General features: G+C 34.9%; 1 protein-coding gene across 1 annotated transcript in view; it reads left to right on the top strand.

Moving 5' to 3' along the window:
• The window catches only part of ASCC3 (activating signal cointegrator 1 complex subunit 3), a 322,615-nt gene that overhangs the window by 107,888 nt on the left and 190,640 nt on the right, over positions 1-24,087 (top strand). Inside the window, exon 11 of the mRNA XM_014841095.3 lies at positions 21,717-21,881. Coding sequence (XP_014696581.3) covers positions 21,717-21,881 — 165 coding nt within the window. The remainder of the gene's footprint in view (positions 1-21,716; positions 21,882-24,087) is intronic.

The following is a 24,087-nucleotide window of genomic DNA, read 5'->3' as shown; positions in this document are numbered from 1 at the left end:
GATTAAGCGCGGTGTTCTCAGGCATGTTTGGATCATAGACCAGTGAAAATCTGATGAAAGCAATGGGCCCTTTCCCCTGGAATTTGGATTGAGGGAGCAGATAAGCACAAATATATAAAATTCTTCACAGTCTATTATAATGTTTTACTCTTCTCAGGTGAAAAGCAATCCTGCCCCAATGTGACTATTTTTACATAAAGGAGAAGATATCATGACTTGGGAATTACAATCCTGGTGTATCTTTGTTGGGCAAATCATCCATTGAAATCTGTACACACTTGAAAGGTTCTCAATTTTAGTAGGATGCCACAGATTTTAGCTGTTCTGTGCTGGCACTTCCTGGTTGTGTTCCTGTTGAGGACCAAATGGTTTATATACAAGTGGTAAAATATATATTGTTAGGTACTCAATAATACCATTATATTGTTAGCCGTGATGCAAAAGCAACTGGAAAAGTTTTGTAAACTGTGTTCTGTAAAAAGTGTGCAATTATAAAAAGATATAGATCTGGTTAGAGAGATTCCTATTTTATAAAAATTAGAATGATTCTTGAAGACTCTAGGGTAAGTACATTTCACGAGTCTTATGATACAGCTCACATTTTTACAAATATTGGTATATAGGCAGAAATATATGACAGTTCCAGGGAAACTGTATTGTCTTGGCAGGCAAAATTTACTCTTTCAAGAGTCAGTTCCTCTACAACTGAGCTGCACTGATGGGGCAGGGACTTCATAATTCAGACGTCTTCAGGTCTCTTACCCCAAGGCATCTGAGAAACACGAGAGCGTTCTACGTGCTCGTTAGTATCTGTGATGTTTTTTGAAATTGTGAATTTATTGTCATCACTTACCTCTGAAATGTTTTAAAATCTGTGCTTAAAGGATCTGCTGAATGAAGACATTCTATGTTAATCTGAATACGTGCACTTTCTTGAACAATACCAAATGCTTATGCTTTTCTTCAGAAAGTTCCAGTTTCAATTCCAGTTCAATTAAAAACTTGATTTGAAAGCAAGTTTTCTGTTTTTTGGGGACAGTTATTTTAGTCAATATTGCAGGCACTTGTTGAAAAGGCTCTTTTCTCACAAACACTGCAACAGAACAAAGTTACTGTAAACCGAAAGTGTAAGTCTTAGGCTGGTTAATTTTAGGAATTGTAGAGATCTGTGCTTTCTGTAATTTCTGTGACTGATCTAAATAGCTTCTTTTGAATTTATAGTTTGCACATGTCTGTAAAAAATTACTTTTATATTTATCAAATTGGAAATATGTGAAATCTTATTTTTGTAGAGCTTTATGCCACGACAGCCGTAAATGATTTTCATAAAGAAAACTAGTTGTACTTGGATTCTTCATTGGTTTGAACCTTGGTTAAATTCATTACATAGGATTATTTACTGCCTATTGTTGTTGCATAATCAAAGTCACCAGAACATTAGAGGGCATGCCTATATGTATTATGCTAAATATAATGTTAGATCATATATTTGAAACTATTTTGTATCCTAAAGGTCATTTTCTGTGTGTTTTGCTACATAGTTTTATATTTCTAACTGTAGCTTTGTGGCACTTTTTAAAATCAGTGTGAATTAAAAGTTAAGTTTATTTTGAAAATTGCTGTACCCTACATTTTTTTCTGATTCCAAAAGGATAACATGCTCATTGTAGAAAAAGTTTAAAAAATACAGAAAATTAGAGTTTAGCATATATCCTCCTAATCTTTTTTCTAGGCAAATATGTATGTTTAAAAATGAAGGTTGATTGTATATTATTTTGTTAGATTTTTTCCAGTGAGTATTTTTGCATATCATTAAATATTAGTTAATATTGCATGGCATTTGATGGCTGCAGAGTATTCCCTTTATTGGATGTACTAAGTTAACTGTACACTTCTAATAACTTTCACTCAAAAATAAGATTTATTTACTCACTCACTCACTTACAGCTGATTGAACGCTGAGGGGAAAGAGGCAGATAGGAAGTCTCAGAAACTAAGGTGAAATGGTGGAAAACAGAACTTTCTCTTCTAGTTTTTGAGTTGATTCTTCATAGACTCACCACACTACCACAAATGCCTTCTTATTCATTCTTAGCCATCAGCATTGACTTACGTTTCTTTAAGTCCAGAGATGCATTGGGTCTAGTCCCCTTAAAAGGAAAGAGTTCTTTGTCTTTCCTGTTGATGGGTGATAGACATAAACGATACACTTCCCTAGACTTACTGATAGGATGGGCTATGGCTTATCCAGTTCTTGGTGTTACAATTATAATTCTGTTTTTTCTCCATTATTCAAAGCAAGTCTGAATGCAAGATAATCCTGGAACTACTGTGTTTAAAAAATAAAATAAGGGCCAGCCCAGTGGTTAAGTTTGCACGTTCTGCTTCTCGGCAGCCCAGGGTTCGCTGGTTCAGATCCTGCGTGTGGACACGTTCTACCTTAGTGGCCCGGGGTTCCAAGGTTTGGATCCCGGGTGTGGACATGGCACCACTTGGCAAGCCATACTGTGGCAGGCGTCCCACATATAAAGTAGAGGAAGATGGGCACGGATGTTAGCTCAGGGCCAGGTTTCCTCAGCAAAAAGAGGAGGACTGGCAGTAGTTAGCTCAGGGCTAATCTTCCTCAAAAAAAAATAATAAAATAAAATAAAAATTATTTTCCTTGGTACTTTAATATGCTACTTTCATTTTCAGTGCTATGTAATTTATATATTATAAATATTTTTCTTACATTTTAAAGAAACATTAAGCACTGTATACATTGTGTGTAAGGCATAGTGCTTTGTGTTGGGGGTTCAACCATGTTTAAGGCAGTCCCAAGCCTCTAAAAGTAAGAGATTAAAAGAATAATAGCTGTGCTCTCTAGTCTTTCCTATTTGCCTTAAAAACATTTTCATTGTATAATGCTTTGTTCCCTCAATTTATAGGAGACTAAAGTAGTCAAAATGTTTTACTGTTATTATTTGATATAATGTATAAAAAATATTTTGAAGATGGTGTTTTGCACATGGTTCACCTTCAGCAAATGTTAGTTCCCTTCTGCCTCTTCACTGGGTTCTTTGTTCTGCTCCTCACCCGCTATACTTCATGAAAAATAACCCCAGAGTACACACTTGATGATTTATGCTACATTGACTCTTCAAACTATGCTTGGCTGTTACGATCAAAGAGAAAAGAAAAGATTGATGATTTTTCCCCCCAGTTTTAGAAATGACAGTATAGTAAGTGTGAATGGTACTTATTTGGCAGTAAGTAGAGTATCCTTTGACTTTTTCCTTTGGCAGAACAGTAATCTGTGGAATTGATGCCAGAAGAAACCCTCTTGCAGGCTTGGTTTAAAAGAAGGCTCTTATGTTAAATTTGATCCTCTTTTTATAAGAGGATAAAAGCTATTCATTCATTCTTAAATTTGAGATTCATTCCTAAATTTCTTACTAGAAAAGAAAATAATAACTGTATTCTAAGGAAAGTACTAGATACTACTTCATGTTAAATTTAATACATGTGTACTGGCTGATCTTTAAACATTTTATTTCACCTTTATTGAGGTATAACTAATGTACAGAAAACTGTACATATTTAAAGACTACAGTTGAATGAGTTTTGACATATGTGCATACCAGTGAAACCATCACCACAATCGAAATAGTGAGCATATTCATCAGCCCTGAAAGTTTCCTCACATCCGTTTGTAATCCATCTCTCTTCCTCTGCCACTCCCATCCCCAGGCAACCACCGAAATGCCTTCTGCCACTACAGGTGTGTTTGCCTTTTTATGCATTTTGTCTAAGTGGAATCATACAATGTGTACTTTTTCATATGGCTTCTTTCTCTCAACATAATTATTTTGATATTCATCCATGTTGCATATATTAATGGTTCATTCCTTTGTATTGCTAAGTAGCATTGTGTGTGTTGCATGGATATATCACAAATGGTTTGTCCCTTAAATTTTGATGGTTATGTGCCTTGGTTCCAGTTTTTGGCTAGTACAAATAAAGCTGCTGTGAACATTCTTATACAATCAGTTTTTGTGGACATAGGGCTTTCATTGTTGGGTAAGTATGTAGGAGTAGAATAGCTGGGTATATGGTAGATGCATGTTTAACTTTTTAAGTAACTACCAAACTGTTTCCAAAGTGGCTGTACCATCTTACGTTCTCACCAGCCATCTATGAAAATTTCAATTTCTTCACATCCTCTTTAACACTTACATGGTTATTTTGAATTTTAGCTAGTCTAGTGGGTGTTTTAGCTATTCTAGTAGTATCGCATTGTGGCTTTAATTTGCATTTCTCTAATGACTAATGATGTTAAGCATCTTTCCATGTATCTTTTCAGCATCTGTATATCTTCTTTGGTGGTGTATCTTTTCAGATCATTTGCCTTGTTTAGAATATTTTAAGTGGGTGATTTGTCTTACTACTGAGTCATAAGGCTCTAAAACAAGTCCTGAGCTGGATATGAGCTTTGCAAATATTTTTTTCCAGTTAGTACGCTTGCCTTTTTATGTTTGTAACAGAGTCTTTTGAAAAGTAAACAATTTTTTAAGAAAATATTTTATTGAGGTCATATTGGCTTATAACATTGTGAAAATTTCAGGTGTTCATTATTATATATCAGTTTCTGAATAGACTGCATCGTATTCACCACCAATAGTTGAGTTTTTATCTGTCACCACACATATGTGCCCGTTTGCCCTTTTTGCCCTGCCCCCGCCTCCTTCCCCTCTGGTAACCACTAATCTGTTCTCCTTATCCATGTAAACGCTTAATTTTCATAGAGTCCTGATTTATTGACTTTCTTTTATAGTTCATACTTTTTTTTTTAAGATTTTATTTTTCCTTTTTTCTCCCAAAGCCCCCCAGTACATAGTTGTGGGTCCTTCTAGTTGTGGCCTGCGGGATGCTGCCTCAGCATGGCTTCACGAGCAGTGCCATGTCCATGCCCAGGATTTGAACCAGTGAAACCCTGGGCCGCCAAAGCAGAGTGTGTGAATTTAACCACTCAGCCATGGGGCCAGCCCCAATAGTTCATACTTTTTGTATCCTGTTTAAAAATATTTGCCAAGCCCGAGATAGGTAAGATTTTTCTCCTATGTTTTCTTCGAGAAATTTTATAGTTTTAGCTCTTAAGTTTTAGGCTGTGATCCATTTTCTGCTGATTTTTGCGTTGAGGTTCACTTTTTTGCATATGGATACCTGCTCTTCTGGCACCATTTGTTGAAAAGGTTATGTTTTCTCTATTAAATTGCCTTGGCACCATTACTGAACACTAATTGACCGTATATGTGTGGCTCTTTCTGGATTCTGTTCTGTTCTATTGATTTTGTATCTTTATCTTTATGCCATTACCCACACTGTCTTGATTACTATAACTATATAATATGTCTTGAAATCAAGTAGTGTAAGTTCTCTAACTTTATTCTTTTTCAAAGTTCTTTTGATTGTTCTAGGTCTTCTCATGTCCATATAAATTCTGTATGTTATGGTCGATTTTTGGTAACTTTTTCCCATCCATTACTATGCAATTTTATCTGGTAACCATAGAGGAGAGAGAGAACAAGTTATAAAAATGTTAATTGGAGGATTGTAGCTGTTTATTTTTAGTTATTTTGCAAAATGTGCACCCCCTGGAAACACTGCTTTAGTGGCAATGTAAGCCTAATTGACTGAAAAGAGATTAGAAGTGTTTTGAAAAGTAGGGAAAAATTACCCACAACACCCTAGGTTTATAGATCCCTTTTAAGCATTTAATTCCTTTTTAATACTTTTAGTTTTTTATTGTTTCCCTTCTCGTTTCAATACATATTCTCTCATTACAGAAAAATTAAAAAAATAGACAAATGAAAACATAACGTGCAATCACAAGTTATGACAAGTACATACTTTCCATTTCTCATTTTTGTGTTAAGATATATTCATATATTTAATGAGAGGTAGTATGGTATAGTGCTATGTGAAAGTTAATTGATTTTATACGTGTGAATTGTTTAGAACAGTGCTTGACACATAGTAAGTTCTCAGTAAGCATTAGCTATCTTTTAATAGAACCATACAAATACGCTACTTTATAGCCTGCTTTTTTTTATTATTTAACAATATATCATGAACAGCTACCCATGTCAATAAATATATGTCAACAACAATTTTAATGACATTAACTAACTATACAAAGTGAATTACTGATTGTTGAAAAAAGACCACATTCACAAACCTGCTATGTATTCCTTAATTATTAAGTTGGGAATATAGAGCAGTGTAGGTCAATACAGTAGTCACTAGCCACATGTGACTGTTTATATTAAAGCTTAGTAAAATTAAAAATTAAAAATTCTTTTCCTCGTTTGCAGTAGCCTCATTTCAGCTGCTCAGTAGTCACCAGTGGTTACTGAATTAGATAATGCAGATATAGAACATTACTGTCATTACAGAAAGTTCTATTGGACGGTGACAGTTTAGTGCTTAAAGGAAGCATTGTGGCAATACAGAGAGCAGAAACTGACGCCGTGTACATGCATACATGTGCATTTTCTTTTGTTGTGGGGCATATAGTTCCAGTATACGAAGCGTCCTGCCTCAGTTGAGAAAGAAGCCAATTATTGCTAAGCTATTCCCCTTTTATAGAACTTGGGTTTACAGTTTCTGGGCTTTGGTTTAACAGAATGTGTACAAACGTCAGGCTTTCCTGCTTCAGAACCAATTTGATACAATTCTCAATTGTGCAGTTGAGAAATCTCTGCTTCCAGCTTCCCAGGGTCCTCCAGAGCCCTCTTTCCACAGTAGCATACAGCATCGTATGGATAGTTTATGGTTTTTTTTTTTAAAGATTTTATTTTTTTACTTTTTCTCCCCAAAGCCCTCCAGTACATAGTTGTATATTCTTCGTTGTGGGTCCTTCTAGTTGTGGCATGTGGGACGCTGCCTCAGGGTGGCTTGACGAGCAGTGCCATGTCCGCGCCCAGGATTCAAACCAATGAAACACTGGGCCGCCTGCAGCGGAGCGCGTGAACTTAACCACTCGGCCACGGGGCCAGCCCCTGGATAGTTTATGTTTTATTTAACTCTTGCTTGGATTTTTTTAAAGTGTTGTCAAACTTTTCCTGTTAGAAAAATCAAAGAGTGTGTGTGATGTCTAGAAATGTGTACTAAAAAACAAAACATATCTAATAGGAAATAAAACACCCAACAACTTCTGAAAAATTGGCATAAATGCTTAATAAAACGTTGAAAGTTGCAAAACAACCCTGTAGAGCACCAACATTTTAACATTCAAATTAGTGACTAGGAATAGCGTTTTCATGGTTTGTCGTTTTATAGTTTATCATTACAAAACTAATTTGATGTTACTTTTTATCAAGTTATCTATAGTCATATTAGAAACCACCTTAACTTCCAGTCCTTGTCTCTTTCTGCTCATAGCTAGTCGTTGAAATTGCCTTGTTGCTCTGTTGATTATATTTTGCTCTGGAAAACACAGCGTAGTTTTACAGCTTGCTTATAATAATCACCACTCCCTTCCCAGCCTCCCTCTCTCACGCAGTGCTCTCTTTGATATGAAGAGCTAAAAAGAAAATAACACATTTAAATTGCTCGATAATAAAATATGGAATAAAAAACTAAGAGGAAGTGGAAATGGTGCAAATTGTAGATTTTATCAACGTAAAAGGATTTGTTTCAACTTCTGGATTTTGTGAAGATCTGGATTCTGCCAAGTATAACTAAAGACATTCTAGATAAAATCATTTCTCTAGCTTGGACCTGTTTCATAAATCAGTGAAGAGTGCTAATCATTTGAAATCATTACTCACTGAGCTACTTCAGCATTGGTACAGTTTTCAGACCCGTTAAAAACCCAGAACCTTAGTGATGAAATCTAAATATTCTGAGGTAGTTTAGAAATTAGTGTGGCATTTATATTTGTTCTAATGTGGCTAATTTCCCTAGTTGTCTTCAGTTGTTTGGTTTTGGGATTTGTTTTTAATACTACTTATTTCAGAACCAGAATAAAAGACGACAACAATATTCTTTTATATTTTGAAGGTGATTCTTGACTGTTTTAGCTTGATTTTTCAAATGACTGCACAAGCATAATTTGTGTGTTTTTGGTAGCTGTAATGATTTTTCAATCTTTCGTTAATTTAAACATTTTGTGTTTTCTAGATTTTTTTCTATTTGCGTTTCCAACTTTATATAATTAAGCAACTCACAACCAAAATGAACTTTTTAAGATGTCTTTTATTAAGAGAGATATCTAAAAAATGAGAATAGAACTTGAAATGTGAAAGCTTCGATCTCTAAGAGGAACAGTTACTTTAAAAAGGCTTAACCATATGTTTATATTGAATGGAACTGGAAAGCTACCACTTTTAAAATCTCTGATGAAATGTAAATATTATTTGGCAGGATAACTATTTCCTGCGTTGAAGGCATGCCATTAAGAAGTAGTGAGTTCTATTTTGAAGACTGTCTCATTACTTTTATTAGAAAGTAAGCTATAAATTACTTGGAAGCATCATGGAATTCTTAGTGTTAATTATTACTTATTTTTACTTTTGCAAGATTAAATAGCTACTGATGAAATATATTAAAATGCTTTGAGTAAAAAAGTCCACTCCTATGTATAAGCTACTGTTTTTAACTATTTCGTTCTTAATATACTTTGGGTTGGAGGGGTTAGTGAGAGAATATAATGTTTGATGCCTAAAAATCTGTCCAGTGAATGCAAATTATGCATTATTTGAGGCTCTTATAGTATATTTTAAAAGCACGAAGGAATCTAATTATCTTCACCTTCACTGAAAAAAATTTAGAATAATAACTTTGCTTATTCTATCAGTACTCCTTTGCAGAAAAATAGCTTGTTTCATAGTATTAGAGGAGTTAAGAGAGGAATGAGGTCATATTCTATTAATGGTTTCTTTTTCTCTATTGTTTTATTTGTTTTGTATCAACATTTAATTGCTTTTTTACTTTTTTACTGTTATCCTACAGCTATTGAGGTGAACCTGTAAAAAGTAGTTTGGCATATAAGTAAAAGTGTTGACAGCTGGGAAAGAAAGAAGCTAACCAATTTTAATTTTCTTCCATTATATTATTAAGTCAAGTTTGAAATTTTTTTCCAGAGGGTAACTTATACCTGAATTGAGTATTTTTTTTTTTTTTTGGAGGAAGATTAGCACTGAGCTAGCTGCTACCAATCCTCCTCTTTTGGCTGAGGAAGACTGGCCGTGAGCTAGCATCTGTGCCCATCTTCCTCCACTTTATATGTGGGATGCCTGCCACAGTATGGCTTTGCCAAGCAGTACCATGTCCACATCCGGGATCCAAACCGGCGAATCCCGGACTGCTGAAGTGGAACGTGTGCACTTAACTACTGTGCCACCGGGCTGGCCCCATGAATTGAGTATTTTTTAATGTCTCATTTTGATCATTTCATCTTGAACAAGGAGGATGGTAAAGAGACGTAAAGTATTTGACCCTTGAGGAATTTTCTGCAGACTGTCTTCTCATATTGCCTTTCCTTAGAAAAAGTGATTGACTATACTTAGCTTAGATATAGTCTGTATTTAAATATAAGGTAAATATAGTCAATCCAACACCAGTTCCTATTGATTATTGATTTTGTCTCCTAAATATTTCTCAGATTCATCTATGTCCTCTCTATCTTCACTAATACATCCCCCTAGTCTGAGCCTCTATTGTCTCTCATCTTGGTTACTCCTGTAGCATTCTGCCCCCATTCTTTCCCCACAGGGAGCCAGCAATGCATTCTCTCAGCTTCACTCCTTCCTTTCTCACTCTCGTACTCTGTCCCATAAAAAACAACAACAATCAAAAAATAATAATAATAAAAATGTTTTAAAATGAAGCCACTCATAGTTTTCCAGGCTACTCTACAGAGTGAAAAGTATACAACTCCTGGAAGTGGCTAAAAAGCCATGAGAAGTCTGCCCCTTCCCATCTCATTTCCACCTGATTGCAGTCCTCTCATTCTCTTTGCTCCAGCCACACACTCTGCCTGTCTTCAATCTCTTCCATCCCTGTGTTCCCCCACATGCTCTAAGTACATGCCCTGCTTCTGCCTGTACCTCTCTTTTTTCTCCTTCACCTAATTAATTCTCTTTCATCCTTTAGATTGTTAAATCAACTGTCACTTTCTTAATAAAGCCTTTTCTGATTTCTCTGCTTAGGTCAAATTTTCCTGTTATAATTTGTCATAACACTGCACAGCTTTTCCTTAGTAGCTTATCACAAGGAGAATTTTGTATTTTTATAGCTTTTCGAATAGTGCCTATTTCCACCCCACCTCTGCTGCAATGTAAGTCCTATGAGATCAAGGGCTGTGTGCCTTTTTCTTTGCTCACCATTGCGTAATGCATAGCACAGTGCTGGACACACTATGATGAGGAGGATGAGGGTGAGGATGATGCTGATGAGGTCTAGAAAACATAACAGATTCTTTTTATATATCAGGCATTATTCTAAGCATTTCATGTGTATTAATGGGTTTCATTTTCATTAGAACCCTATGATATGTAGGTACTGATATTTTCTTCATTTTTTTATGGAGGAAACTAAGATTTTTGGTAGTGGGTACACAATACATATTTGATAAATGCATGATTGAAAGATATTGAATGTGTTTTTATTAAACATTTACAATGTATCAGAGATAATGTATTGATAAATGAGATGTGGCTATGAGAATACTTAGATTTAGAAGTATTGATAACTTGTGTTTATAGAAACATTAGGTTTCAGTCCATGTTAAAAGGACTACTCACTCTTCTTCCTTGTTTTGGAGGAAATTTAATTTAGAAGACCTTAGCTATTGGCCTATGGGATGTGAGGAAGTAAAAAGCTGGCCTGTTCTGATGGGAAAGGCCTGAGATGGTCTTGGGTCAGGTGGGGTGGGCATAAGGGGGCAAGACAGGAGCATTATAAAAATCTGTGATTGCAGAATGTTCAAGTGATAGTTGCTCCTCTTTGAATGGTACTCAGAGATACAACTCTGCTCTTCCCAAAAAGATAAGAATCCAGGCCACTTAGTTTAGCTTAATCCAGGAGGAGCCATTAGGATCCTGTCTTTCCTCAACAACATTCATTTAAGGGAAATAGCATCCAGATATTGATATCATCCCCTGAGGCCACAGAGTGGGCAGGGCGGGTGCCAGAGTCTTCTTTGTTCAGTACTCAGTAAGTGGGCGTCTTTCCTTGAGTAAGTTTTTAGATTTTTCAGTTTGGTAAATGTCCGTGAACTGATTAGGAAGGAGAGAATTCCTCTGGCTGATTCACAAAATTCATTATGCAACAGTATCTTAAATGTAACTTTTTAAACCTAAATATCTATATAGTAGAAAATAAGTTGTATAAATCCTACTAATAAATGTAGAAATATTTGTTCTATTTTCTTATCAGACAAGAATAGTTACCACCCATATTGTGGGGTTAATAATTATTACCTGCAAAAAAATATAATTCATCAACAGTTCTTGAGTATGTACCCTGTACCAGACCACTTCAAGACACTGTGGCTCTAATAGCTGTCAAGAGAGTCACTGTCCCTGCCTTTTTCTGTGCCTGTGGTCTCTTGAGGAAGACAAATATTTAAGCAAGCAATATAGTGTAATAAATGTTGAGATAGAAAATATGTGCACAGAGATTCCACAGAAGCCTGTGAAAGGGAAATACTACTAGGATATTGTGCTTGAAGAAAAGCCTCTTAAACAGCTCGGGAGCTGGAGGATGTAGAGAAATATATGTATATGTAATTCGTTTTAGTTTACTGACAATGGGATCATACTTTATGTAGACATGTGTATATATTTGTATAAAATGTGTAATGTTTTGCCTTTTTCACTTAATATCAGTATGTATAAGTCTACATTATTGCCTTCTGAAAAACTTCCTGAATGTCTATCTGTGTCCATAGACCTTTTTTCTAGGATAGAATTCTGGAAGTGAGATTGCTGTGCATTTTAAATGTTGATAGAATTCACCAAATTACTGTCCAAATGGCTCCACTAGTTATGTTTAATATTGCTATTAAAGGGTGAGTTTATGCAAATCGATGATATATAAACGCTAAATACAAGAATGAACTCTTCCTATAAGGGAAAAATGCAAAGTTTCAAAAAATAAGTTGTTAAGCATCACTAACAAACAAACAGACACTAATTAAAATACAAAGCTATTTCTCCATGATAAATTAGTAAAGATAATAGAAATATCCCGTGTAGGCAAAACCACAGTGATAGCTCCCAGCCATTGCGGGTAGTGTGTAAAATCATTTTGGTGAGTGATTTCCTTAAAAAAATCTAGATAGTATGGTGAAAAACAGTGTAGTTAGCTGAATAGAAAATGGATATTGGAATCCCTGGGTCCTGGAAATTGGACAGATTTAGCCAGTCCTTCTTAACTCAAGTTGCAAGATCAGAATTACTTGGGGAGTGTTTTCCTTCTACACACACTGGTATTCTTTTTGAGAATGGACATCCTAACAAGTGTGAGGTGATAGCTCATTGTGCATTTCCATGATGATAGTGATGTTGAGCAATTTTTCATGCACCCATGCCAGGGTTCACGGAAGCCTGCTGGTAGCCTGGTGCCATGGATGCTGCCTGGGGTGGTGGGAGCCCCCTTGGGCTGCTGGAGGCAGTAGGTACTGGGGTGAGCCAGGGACCTGGGGTTGTGGAGCCGCAGGAGGGTACCTAGGGTGCCTGGTGCTGGATGGACCAGCTGTGGGGTCTGCAGTGAAGTTGGGCACCCACTTTCCTTTCCTTCTCCAAGTGGGGAAGGTATCTCTCTCTGCACTGGGCTGCCTGGGCTTAGAGGAGGGGTGATGAGGGAAAGGTGGATCTATCTTTCCTACCCTCCTCACTGTGTCTTCTCTTATTCCTCTGCTTCACCCATATGCTGTAATCCCTCACCTGGAATCCTTAGCTTTTGTGAAGTTAATTTTCGTGTTCAGATAGTTGTTCAAATTAATCTTTCTGAGGGGAGGGGACGAATGCTAGAAATTATTGGGCCGCCATTTTGCTGACATCACTCCCAGTTTCTCTTTTTCAACTGGGTGTCAAGAAAGCTTAGAACTGGGTTTTGTACTTAATCACAGATACTGTATTGGCTAGTCCTTTGGGCATATTTGCTTTTCTCCTTTATCACTTTCCTCAGCCTCATTTTTAGTGTATACGAGTTTGTGTTAAGCTACTTCAAAGCCAATAACAGATAATTGTTGTTTGATCTCTTTTTCAGTGCAGTAAGTTTGTTAAACTGTAGGAAATGGAAGGGAATGGAGGAAAAAATGCAGAAAAACGTATAATTTCCCTTGGCTCTGCACTGTAGTCATACTGGTGCTCTATGTGTAGTTTCCACCCTGAGTTGCGGGCAGAGGCAGTGGCAGCTGCTTGAACAGGGTCAGCTGCTCCCTCAAAGGTGACCGCTGGATTTCCTAATGCTGTGTGAGAGATTTCACTTCTTTGCTGTGATTTCTCCTTAAAGTATAAGCTTTTAAACTTCTTGCCTTTATCTTTGTATTCTTAACCATAGACACATATCTGAAAACAGTGAGTGAGTGAGTGAATCACAAACTTTTATCAGGAAGCTCTCCTTTGGATAACTATAAATTGTGATTTAAATAGTACACGCGTCCTGCCTTTGTTCTTTTTTTAAGTAAAATAGAAAGGATTCAAATAATAGAAATAGGTAAACAGTAAGGACAACTAATTTGCTTAATTGCAGTCATTTTCAGCAGCTCATATCCTGCCATAATTTGTTCATAAGATTTTAGAATCCTCCCTTAAAAATCTGACTCTTCTTCCCAATAGTAGATCCCAAACAAACTTTTGATTAATTGTTCTTAAATCAGTAAAGTCTCTTAATATTGAATGTGTAAAATTAATTTGAAGAGATGAAATTGGTATTATTTTGGATTACTTTTGTGAAGAGCTGCAGAATGCATTTTCTTTAGCTCATCACATTTGAGGTTTCAGTAGTTTGATATTGCAATATGACATTTTAAAGTGTTTCATTTTAGTAAGAAATTGACTCTCAAACTGAGCTTTGCACATGTGACAGGAAAGAGGTGGTGACTGTCAAATGTTCAAAGTCATACAAGAGATGATTTTTTCCCCTACTTTCAAAGGCACATATACCAGTCTGATTTGAAAAAAACTACTTTACAATAAACCAAAGAAATCCATTCTCTATGAGCCACATCCCAATTGTACAGAATAGGACTCACCGCAGGACAGGTTTCTGCCACAGATTAGTCACATGTCAAGAACCTTTCTTGATGAGTGAACAGAGGTTTGAGGAACTGTTGTTGGTTGTGTCAGACCCTTGCTCTATGAGACTTCAGAGGAATGCCGTCCTGAGGTATTATGTATAATCAGTTAGAATGCAAGGTCTTTATGGCTTGTACACATGGCAATGTAAACAATTTTTGTATTTTCCTCTATTATGTGTAATTAGTTAAGTTTTAGGGTAACCAAGCATTGTATCCTTTACAAGCTTATGTTGAGGCTAGACTTCTGTATGTATGTTCTGGGATCGTTGGAAAGTGTTTTATATCCACAAAAAGAACTGCAAAGATAATTCTACTCCAGCTGTAAACACGTGTAGTCTAGAAAATATTTTTTTAGTGTTCAATTTGGAATTGTGTATTACTTCCAGCACTCAGTGCTCTGATCCTTCAAAAGTTTTAAAATTTCTTATTGAATTATATGTTGTTTCTTTATTTGGTAAATGTTACGTATAAAATTTTAAATAAAAATAGTATCATAGAGATTTTTTTTTCTAATGTGAAAACACCAAGACGCATTTCAGATTGCATTCTTTATGCTTTAGCTCAACCCTATCTGTATTTACAACAAAGAATATGTCGTAAGAATACTTTTGTACTTGAAGATTTTCCAATTAATTTTTATATTTTTATTTTATAATTGAAAGCTGTGGTCCTTGACATAAATGAATATGACTAGACACTTCAAAGGACTTTGTGCTTTACGTGTGTTAGTGCACACTCATGCATGTGAATTGATGGGAGAGGAGGGGACATAAAACATGTAGAAAAGGAAGTAGTTGGAACTAACTGATTTGTTGTAGTGTCCCAAGGGGCACGTATAATCTGCAAGATGTCAGATTCCCTTACAGGGGCTGTTACCATCCATCAGAACTGACATTTGTATAGCAGAGGTTAGTATAACTGTAATTGCATGTATGTTTATGGAATCTAAACTGTGTGACATTTTAGATTTAATCTTTAAATTAAAACATTCATATAATTTATAAGCTTGTGGTTGAGTGATTATGCATTTTAAAAGGAAGATGGACTTCCTGAATCCTGGAAACTGTTGCCTGATCTACATCTATAGCATTAGAATATGATTTGTAACGACTCCAGTCTGACTGTTTACAACACAGAAAATGTATTAAGCAAGGATTCTTGAATTTTGCTCTTTAGCTTAGTTAATAGAACCCTAACATTTTCAGCTAAATGTACAATATTTCATCAATTGTAAGACACATTTTTAAAAATGTATTTCATATTTTTTTAACTTCTTAGTGACATATAAAATGATGGTGTGGCTTATATAATCAGTGGCTCCTGAGATTTGGTGAAATATGGTAATATACTCCTGGATTTTAATGAGTATATTTTGGTATTTTCCCATTCTGGTTTCTAAAACAGTTATTTATATAATTAGTTTAAACAACTCTTTTTGAATTTTCTGCAGTCTAAGTACTGAAAATTTCAAAATCAATTTTAGATTATAAAAGCAAGAAAGTCTACTTTTATTTTTTAAATTTCTTGTATTCGTTTGATTTAACATTTTAAATCTAGTTTTAATTTATAGCCATCTGCCTCAAGGAAACAAACTGCTCCAACAGTCAGAATGATTTTAAAAAAATGTTTAAAATTCAGTATGATATCAATATAACTTGCATAACTACAATAGATATAACAGGATTTGTTAAACATAAAACAGACTACTTTTAGACATCGCAAGCATTTCTCTGTGTCTTTGGCTGGATATGTATTGCTGATAGTAATATAATTTCAGGACTGTATTTTTCTATATAGTGATATTAGTATATATTGGTATTAGAAAGTTTTATGGACTGGACTATGTATGAAAATATGAATGTGAAATACAATAAAAGGTTTTAAAGGTTTTTAAATAGAGAGCAACAAGAATAACATTAAGGAAATAAGGGATTATGAATTCTAAATTATGTGTCTAATTTTTCTTCATGGTTCAAAGATTTCCCATAATTATGTTGAACTTTCTTTTTAATCATAATGTTTGTGTGTATAGGATGCAGCAAAAGCAATTTTAAGAGCGAAATTTATAGTGATAAGCACCTACATTAAGAAAAATAGAAAGTTCACAGGTAAGTAACCTAACCCTTCAGCTGAAGGAACTAAAAAAAGAACAAATTAAGCCCAAAGTTAGCAGAAGGATGGAAATAACAAAGGTCAGAGCAGAAATAAATGAAATAGAGACCAGAAAACAATAGAAAGATCAACAAAACTAAGAGGCAGTTTTTTGAAAAGGTACAAAAAAATTAACAAACCCTTAGCTAAACTAAGAAATAAGGTGAAGACTGAAGTAAATAAAATCAGTGAAAGAGGAGACATTACAACTGATACAACAGAAATATAAAGGATCATAAAAGACTACTATGAACAATTGTATGCCAAAAAATTGGATAACCTACAAGAAATGAGTAAATTCCTAGAAACGTAAAACCTACCAAGAATAAATCATGAAGAAATAGAAAATCTGAATAGGCCAATACATTACATTAATAGAATGAAAGATAAAAATCATACCTTAATAGGGGCAGAAAAATCATTTGACAAAATTCAACATCCTTTCATGATAAAAACTCTCAAAAAATTGGGTATAGAAGCAATGTTCTTCAACCTAATAAGGGCCATATATAACAAACCTACAACTAACCTCATACTCACCCGTGAAAGGTTTAAAGCTTTCCCGTTAAGATCAGGAACAAGACAAGGGTGCCCACTCTCACCATTCCTATTCAGTGTAGTACCGGAAGTCCTAGCCAGAGCAGTTAGGCAAGAAAAAGAAATACAGGGCATCCAAGCTGGAAAGGGAGAAGTAGAATGATCTCTACAGAATATGATCTTACATATAGAAAATCTTAAAGATGTACCAAAAAACTATTAGAACTGACAAACAACTTCAGTAAAATTGCAGGATGCAAAATTAACATGCAGAAATCAGTTGCATTTCTGTACACTAAGCATGAACTATCTGAAAATGAAATAAAACAATCCCATGTACAAAACATCAAAAACAATAAAATGCTTAAGAATAAATTTAACCAGGGAAGTAAAAGATCTATACACTGAAAACTATAAGACGCTAAGGAAAACGACTGAAGAAGACACAGATAAATGGAAAGATTATATCATGTTCATGGATCAGAAGACTTAATATTGTGAAAATGTCCATACTAGCCAAAGCCATCTGTAGATTCAATGCATTTCATATCAAAATTCCAACAGCATTTTTCACAAAAATAGAAAAAACAATCCTAAAATTTGTATGAAACCACAAAAGACCCCAAATAGCTAATGCAGTTCCGAGAAAGAACAAAGCTGGAGTCATCACACTTTCTGACTGATTTCAAACTGTATGATAAAGCTATAGTAATCAAACAGTATGGTACTGGCACAAAAACAAACACATAGACCAATGGAACAGAATAGAGAGTCAAAAAATAAACCCACACATATACCATCAACTAATATTTGACAATTGAGCCAAAAATACTCAATTGGGAAAGGATAGTCTCTTCAATAAATGATGTGGGGAAAAGTGGATAACTATATGCAGAAGAATGAAAATGGCGGCCCAATTTATGCCACTCACAAAAATTAGCTCACCATGGATTAAAGAGTTAAATGTAAGACCAAAACTGTGAAGCTGCTTCAAGAAAACTGCTTGACATTGGTCTTGGGAATGATTGTTTTGGATATGACACCAAAAGCACATGCAGCAAAAGCAAAAATAAACAAATGGGACTACATCAAACAAAAAAGCTTCTGCATAGCCAAAGAAACAATCAGCAAAATGAAAAGGCAACCTACCAAATGGGAGAAAATATTGTCAAACCATCCATTTGATAAAAAGTTAATACCCAAAATATATAAGGAACTCATATAGCTGAATTGCAAAAAAAAAAAAAAATCCAATTGAAAAATGGGCAGAGGGTGTGAATAGACATTTTTCCAAAGAAGACATACAGATGGCCACCAGGTACATGCAAAGATGCTCAACATCACTAATCATCAGGGAAATGCAAATTATAACTACAGTGAGATATCACCTTACACCTGTTAGAATGGCTGTTATCCAAAAGGAGATAAATGTTGGTGAGGATGTGGAGAAAAGGGAACTGTTGTGCACTGTTGAGGGGGAATGTAAATTTGTACTGCCACTTTGGAAAACTGTATGGAGGTTTCTTAAAAATTGAAAGTAGGACTACCGTATGATCCAGCAATCCTACTTCCAGGTATATATCCAAAGGAAATGAAATTACTATTTCAAAGAGATAGCTGTACTCCCATGTTCTTTGCAGCATTATTCATAATAGCTAAGACATGGAAACAACCTAAATGTCCATCAGTGGATGAATGGATAAAGAAAATCTGGTATATGTGTATAATGGAATATTATCCAGCCATAAAAAAAGAACGAAATCTAGCCTTTTTTCACAACCTGGATGAATCTTGAGGGCATTATGCTATGTGAAATAAGTCAGATAGAGAAAGACAAATACCGTATGTTCTTACTTATATACGGAATATAAAAAAGCCAAACTGAGAGAAATGGAGAGTTAGAATGCTGGTTGCCCGGGGGTGAGGGGGTGGGGGATATGGGAGATGCTAGTCAGAGTGTACAAACTTCCTGTTATAAGATTAATGTGTTCTGGGGATCTAATGTACAGCATGGTAACTATAATTAACATTACTGTGTCATACCTGAAAGTTGTTACAAGAGTATACCATAAATGTTATCACCACACACACACAAAAGGTAATTGTGTGAGGGGGTGGAAGTGTTAACTAGCCTTACTGTGGTAATCATTTTGCAATGTATATGTGTATCAAGACATCGCATTGTAGACCTTAAATTTACATATGTCACATGTCGGTAATCTTTCAATGAAGCCATAAAAAAAAGGAAGGAGTGGTAAAGTGACTTCCCCTAGGTCACAATATTTTAAAAGGCAAAAGATAATGATATTAATGTTTACATGAATTACCAGATGAATTGGCAAGTCTTAGGTGTCTTGGGTTTTGCTTGTCAAATGGATGAACCTTTTCTAGTTGAATACTCCAAATTTTTGGCACAATGGTGTTGTATAGCATCTCAACTATGCCATTTTTCCAGTGGACGGGCTAAAATTGGAACTGTTTGGAACAATGATTTTTGTACTCCTGAGGGGATAAGTACATGTATTAAGAGGAATTTAAGTTGACAGTAAAAATATTGACAGTTAACCCATGCCCTAATATAGAAGCAGATGGAAACATCTTGCATGAATTCCAATTCATTAAGCAAATGTGACACTTTATTTTCTAGTCATTTTAGTTCAGGGAACTGAAGTAATTAAACAGTAATATAGATGAACTGACTTCTCACAATGCTGAAAGTAAAGTACAGAATATAAAATGCTGGAATGGATTTTTAAGATTTGGCAGTTTTCTGGTATCTGAAAAATTTGGTTTTACAATTTAATTGTTACCACATTGTTATCTCTGAACTTTAATTATAAGAAAATATCAGCACAGTATTCTAGGTTCCCAGTGAGGTAGGTAGCCAAGCTTTGTATTTATTATTATAATTTAATAGTGTACTTTGTAGCTGTCTAACATTTACTAATACAGTCATACATCACTTAACAACCGGGATACAGTCTGAGAAATGCATCATTAGGCGATTTCATTGTCATGTGAACATCATAGAGTATACTTACCCAAACCTAGATGGCACAGCTGAATACGCACGTAGGGTATATGCTACTAATTTTATAGAACCACCCTCGTATACGTGGTCTGTCATTGGCAGAAACGTCGTTATGCAGCACAGTACTGTAATAAGCTTGCTCATTTTATATTTAATGTAATATGAATTTACAATTTAGGAGAATTGCTGGTTTTGAAAACAGGCATGTTTTTCAGGACTTTAATGAAAAGAGTTGTTAGTAAGTGATCCCTAGGTATATTTATAAGAATATATTTTGGGTTATTTTTAGTTTTTCATTTTTCAAAGTAGAAGTTCTGTTTAAATTTATTGTAATATAACAAATGTTGATTAATGCACCGTGAGTGTTTCAGCCCATTTTAGATCTTAAAATTCACTATACATCCTTTTATACTTAATCCCAATAGCATATTTTTTCTGTAAAATTTGATGTGATCTCGGCATTGCCATTTAGCTTTAGCAAATTAACTAAATGGCTTTGGATTTGTAGTATTTCCCACTTTAGATATTAATTCCTTAATCTGTTTCATTGCAGTTTGCCAATTAATGTTCTGTCGAAGTACAACTGCTAAATTTTGTGGTTGCTTTAGTTCATTTCAAAATGATAGCAGTGATAAGTAATAATGCAACAGGCTGTATTGACAAGTTTGGATTGTGCATTTGTTAAAAATTTATATATCATTTGCAATCTAAAAAAAATAGGATTATCGTTCCCATAGGTGACTTCAAAACAGACATGAAGTGACATAAAAATGTTGAGAGAACAATCTGACCCCTGTCTCAGTTAAACTCTTCAAAGCACAGTTGAGTTGTGATTATCATCAGTTTCTGTAATTTGATAACATGGTTAAGAGAAGCTTTGGGTTTGATTTTTACCTCACGGGTTCTTTGAATTATGCACCTATGGGCTTATTTTCTCATGCAATGTTACAATAGTAGAAGAGGTTACTAAGCTTGTCGTCTTTTTCTCTGCCGCAGTATGCTTTCAGAGGATACAAACAATTCAATATGTAAAAAGAATAGATTGCTTCTGTGAAGTTCAGATGAATACTGTGGGCCGGCCTCCTGCTCTCAATGCCCTGGGTCTCCAGTGACTCACTGTTTGGGTTCCAATTATGTGCCACTTATGCTGTAGTATATGTAGTAGTTTGTTGTATAAAGTACTGCATATGCTAGTTGATATTAAAAGGCAATTTTTAAAAACTATGCATCAGTAGTAAACTTTCCTCCAAATTTGGGTAAGTGTAAACAGGTGGCTATTACCAGAGTGGATTCTTGGTTTCTTTTTCATTTTCTTTTAACACTTTATTCACTTCTTTGTCTCTTTTCAAATAAAGGAACAAAGTTATCAGTTTATGCTAGTTTAAAAGATAATATCATTTGTTTTTTACGTCATAGGATGCTTTTTAAAAATCTCGTGTATTTTGTACACTTCACACTACAATTTATTGACAGACTGCCTTCAATGTTTTAAATAATTGCTTAATATCATAACTTAAAGAAAGGTCCTCTTGAAGTGACCATTGTCTACAGAGAATTAGATTTCATTCTAGGATATTTTTAACACTTTTTACCTGTTCTTTATATAGGGGGCCAATCATATTTCTTTTTGAATGACACAGTGGAAATTTAAATAATCTGTGTGACTTTTTCCTCCTTTTAATTTGATTATCTCTTTTTGTCTTACAGATGCTTGTGACCACACCAGAAAAATGGGATGTAGTGACAAGAAAGAGTGTTGGGGATGTAGCCCTTTCCCAGATTGTAAAGCTCCTTATTCTGGATGAAGTTCACTTGCTGCATGAAGATAGAGGACCCGTATTAGAGAGCATAGTGGCCCGGACTCTACGGCAGGTAAGAGGATGTTATTTATCAGCTGATTTTGGAGGGATGAGTAAGTTTTTAAACTTAAATGTAGCATCCAAAGAAATAGCAATATGTATTGTTCATGGGGATAAAGATAAGTTTAGTATGGAGAAACTTTTAACTATTTGATTTTCATATTAAAAGTACATATCTTTCTTCCTTCCAAGTCTTATTGTATTGAAGTCTCTTTAAATTAAGCAAAATAAGCACAGGAAAACTTCTATTCTAAACCTTTGTTGCAAAGCTGCAGGTGATATTAACTAAGCAGTATCAAGATATGGTAGAACATAGGACAACATTAGTGATTTCATCCACCTCTCTCCTCCCTGTGCCTAAGCTCTCCCCATTGAAAACATCTGTGATTTATATTTTTTCCAGTATACTAGATAAAATGAATTAGAGGGCTCTCAGGGACATGTTCACTTTTTACCACATAAATTAATAATATATATACACACATAGACAGACATACATAAAATACAAACAGGTGAAATATTCAAAGCAGACACACAAAAATCAGAGATTTTAGCTAATATCCAACTTAAGAATAATTTCAAGGATAGAGGTCGTTGTGAGACAAGGGTGAAGCATGGATAAGCCTAAAACTGCCACCACCACTCTCCAGGTCCTTCCTTGCCCCACTGTATCTGCTCTGAACCAGATTTTATATATAAGGTCTCAAAAAGAAGCATGCAAGGCATCATTTACACAAAAGAGAGCCATTTGATCATGAAATGTTTTGATTTTATACTCTGATATTTACATAACTTAATGATACTGTTCGGGGAGCCCTGCCACATGGATCCACACATTCCAGGTTTATTTGCATTGAACCACCTAGAGAGACCACGACCATCAGCTAAAAATGTTAGAACGATAAGGACTTTCCTGCACTATGGAACTTTAGAGGTCAGGTAAATATCATTAGTTCTTTTGCCAGGAGGTCTGTCATTAGCATGTTTACAACGGCATTTGACCGGGACATCTGTCTTTATTGAGCGTTCCCAGTTGAAGGAGAAAATAGATTGCAGGGCTGCTGCTAATACTTTCTGTGTGTATGTACACAGACATGAACACAACATTTTATATCATATACACTTCGAAGCAATCATAAATTTATAAATTTTTTGTAGATTATAAATGTATAATAGTATAATTTTCTGTATATAGTTTATAAATATAAGCTATTTAACTATAAAATTAAATATATAAAAATTATATATTATAGGTTTGTTTATTATATATAATTATATAAATATATCATATAGAGGAATATATACTGTATTGCATGTAATGTAGATATATAATATGTGAATATATAAAATGTTAATCCGTCCTACACATTGCCATCTCCATAATGCAATCAAATTCCAATTATATAGTTTGTCACTACTGTGCTCAAAAACCTTTGATGATTTGCTGTTTGCTATCTTAAGAAAAATGTTCAAATTCTTTCGCTGGACGTCAAAAACTATTGAAGCCTGATCTATTCGTCTAATTTTAACTTCTCCGTATTCCTTAGCTACGATAGGTTCCAGCCACACAAAACTATTTGTTCCTTCCCCACTTCCTTTCCACTACCATTGACCCTTGTTCAGAGATGAAACTGATCTTAAGTTGGAGTGTATTCTTGGCTATGAGATATTAAGGGTTATAAATGCAAAATGATATATCTTTATCACCCCACACATCCGTCTGTTGAAAACCTTCTGTCCTTTTGAATCTACCAAATATCACTTCTTCTGTGAAGTGTTTCCTGGTTCACCACTCAGAGGAATTACATCTTTTCTGCATTCCTTCTCTATTCCCTTTCTTTGCGTATTTTTAGTGCTTATCACAGTCTTCCTTATAATTTCATAACTTGCTACAGTTAATCCTGTCTTACTCTGTATCCTTTACTAGAGTTTAATCTCCTTGACAGAAGGGTCTATGTAATTCTTCTCATATTTCCAGTGTACTAGTGCAATGCTCATAACTATTTTTAGTAAAAAAGCGAAGTTCCTGTTTTTATTTGTTCCTTGTGATTACCAGATGTTCCCAGTAGATGGCAGTGTTTCACACAGCACTTCAACATTCACAACTAACCTAGAAGCACCATAGGGATCTATTCTACCGCAGTGTAGATTCTGTTCAGGTTCTGAAATTGCATGTTGGTTTTAGGGACTAAATTCACAACACACTTGGCATGATTGAG

Source organism: Equus asinus, chromosome 24, assembly GCF_041296235.1.
Source record: "Equus asinus isolate D_3611 breed Donkey chromosome 24, EquAss-T2T_v2, whole genome shotgun sequence".
Lineage (NCBI taxonomy): Eukaryota > Metazoa > Chordata > Mammalia > Perissodactyla > Equidae > Equus > Equus asinus.
This window is presented reverse-complemented; position numbering and strand designations above follow the sequence as displayed.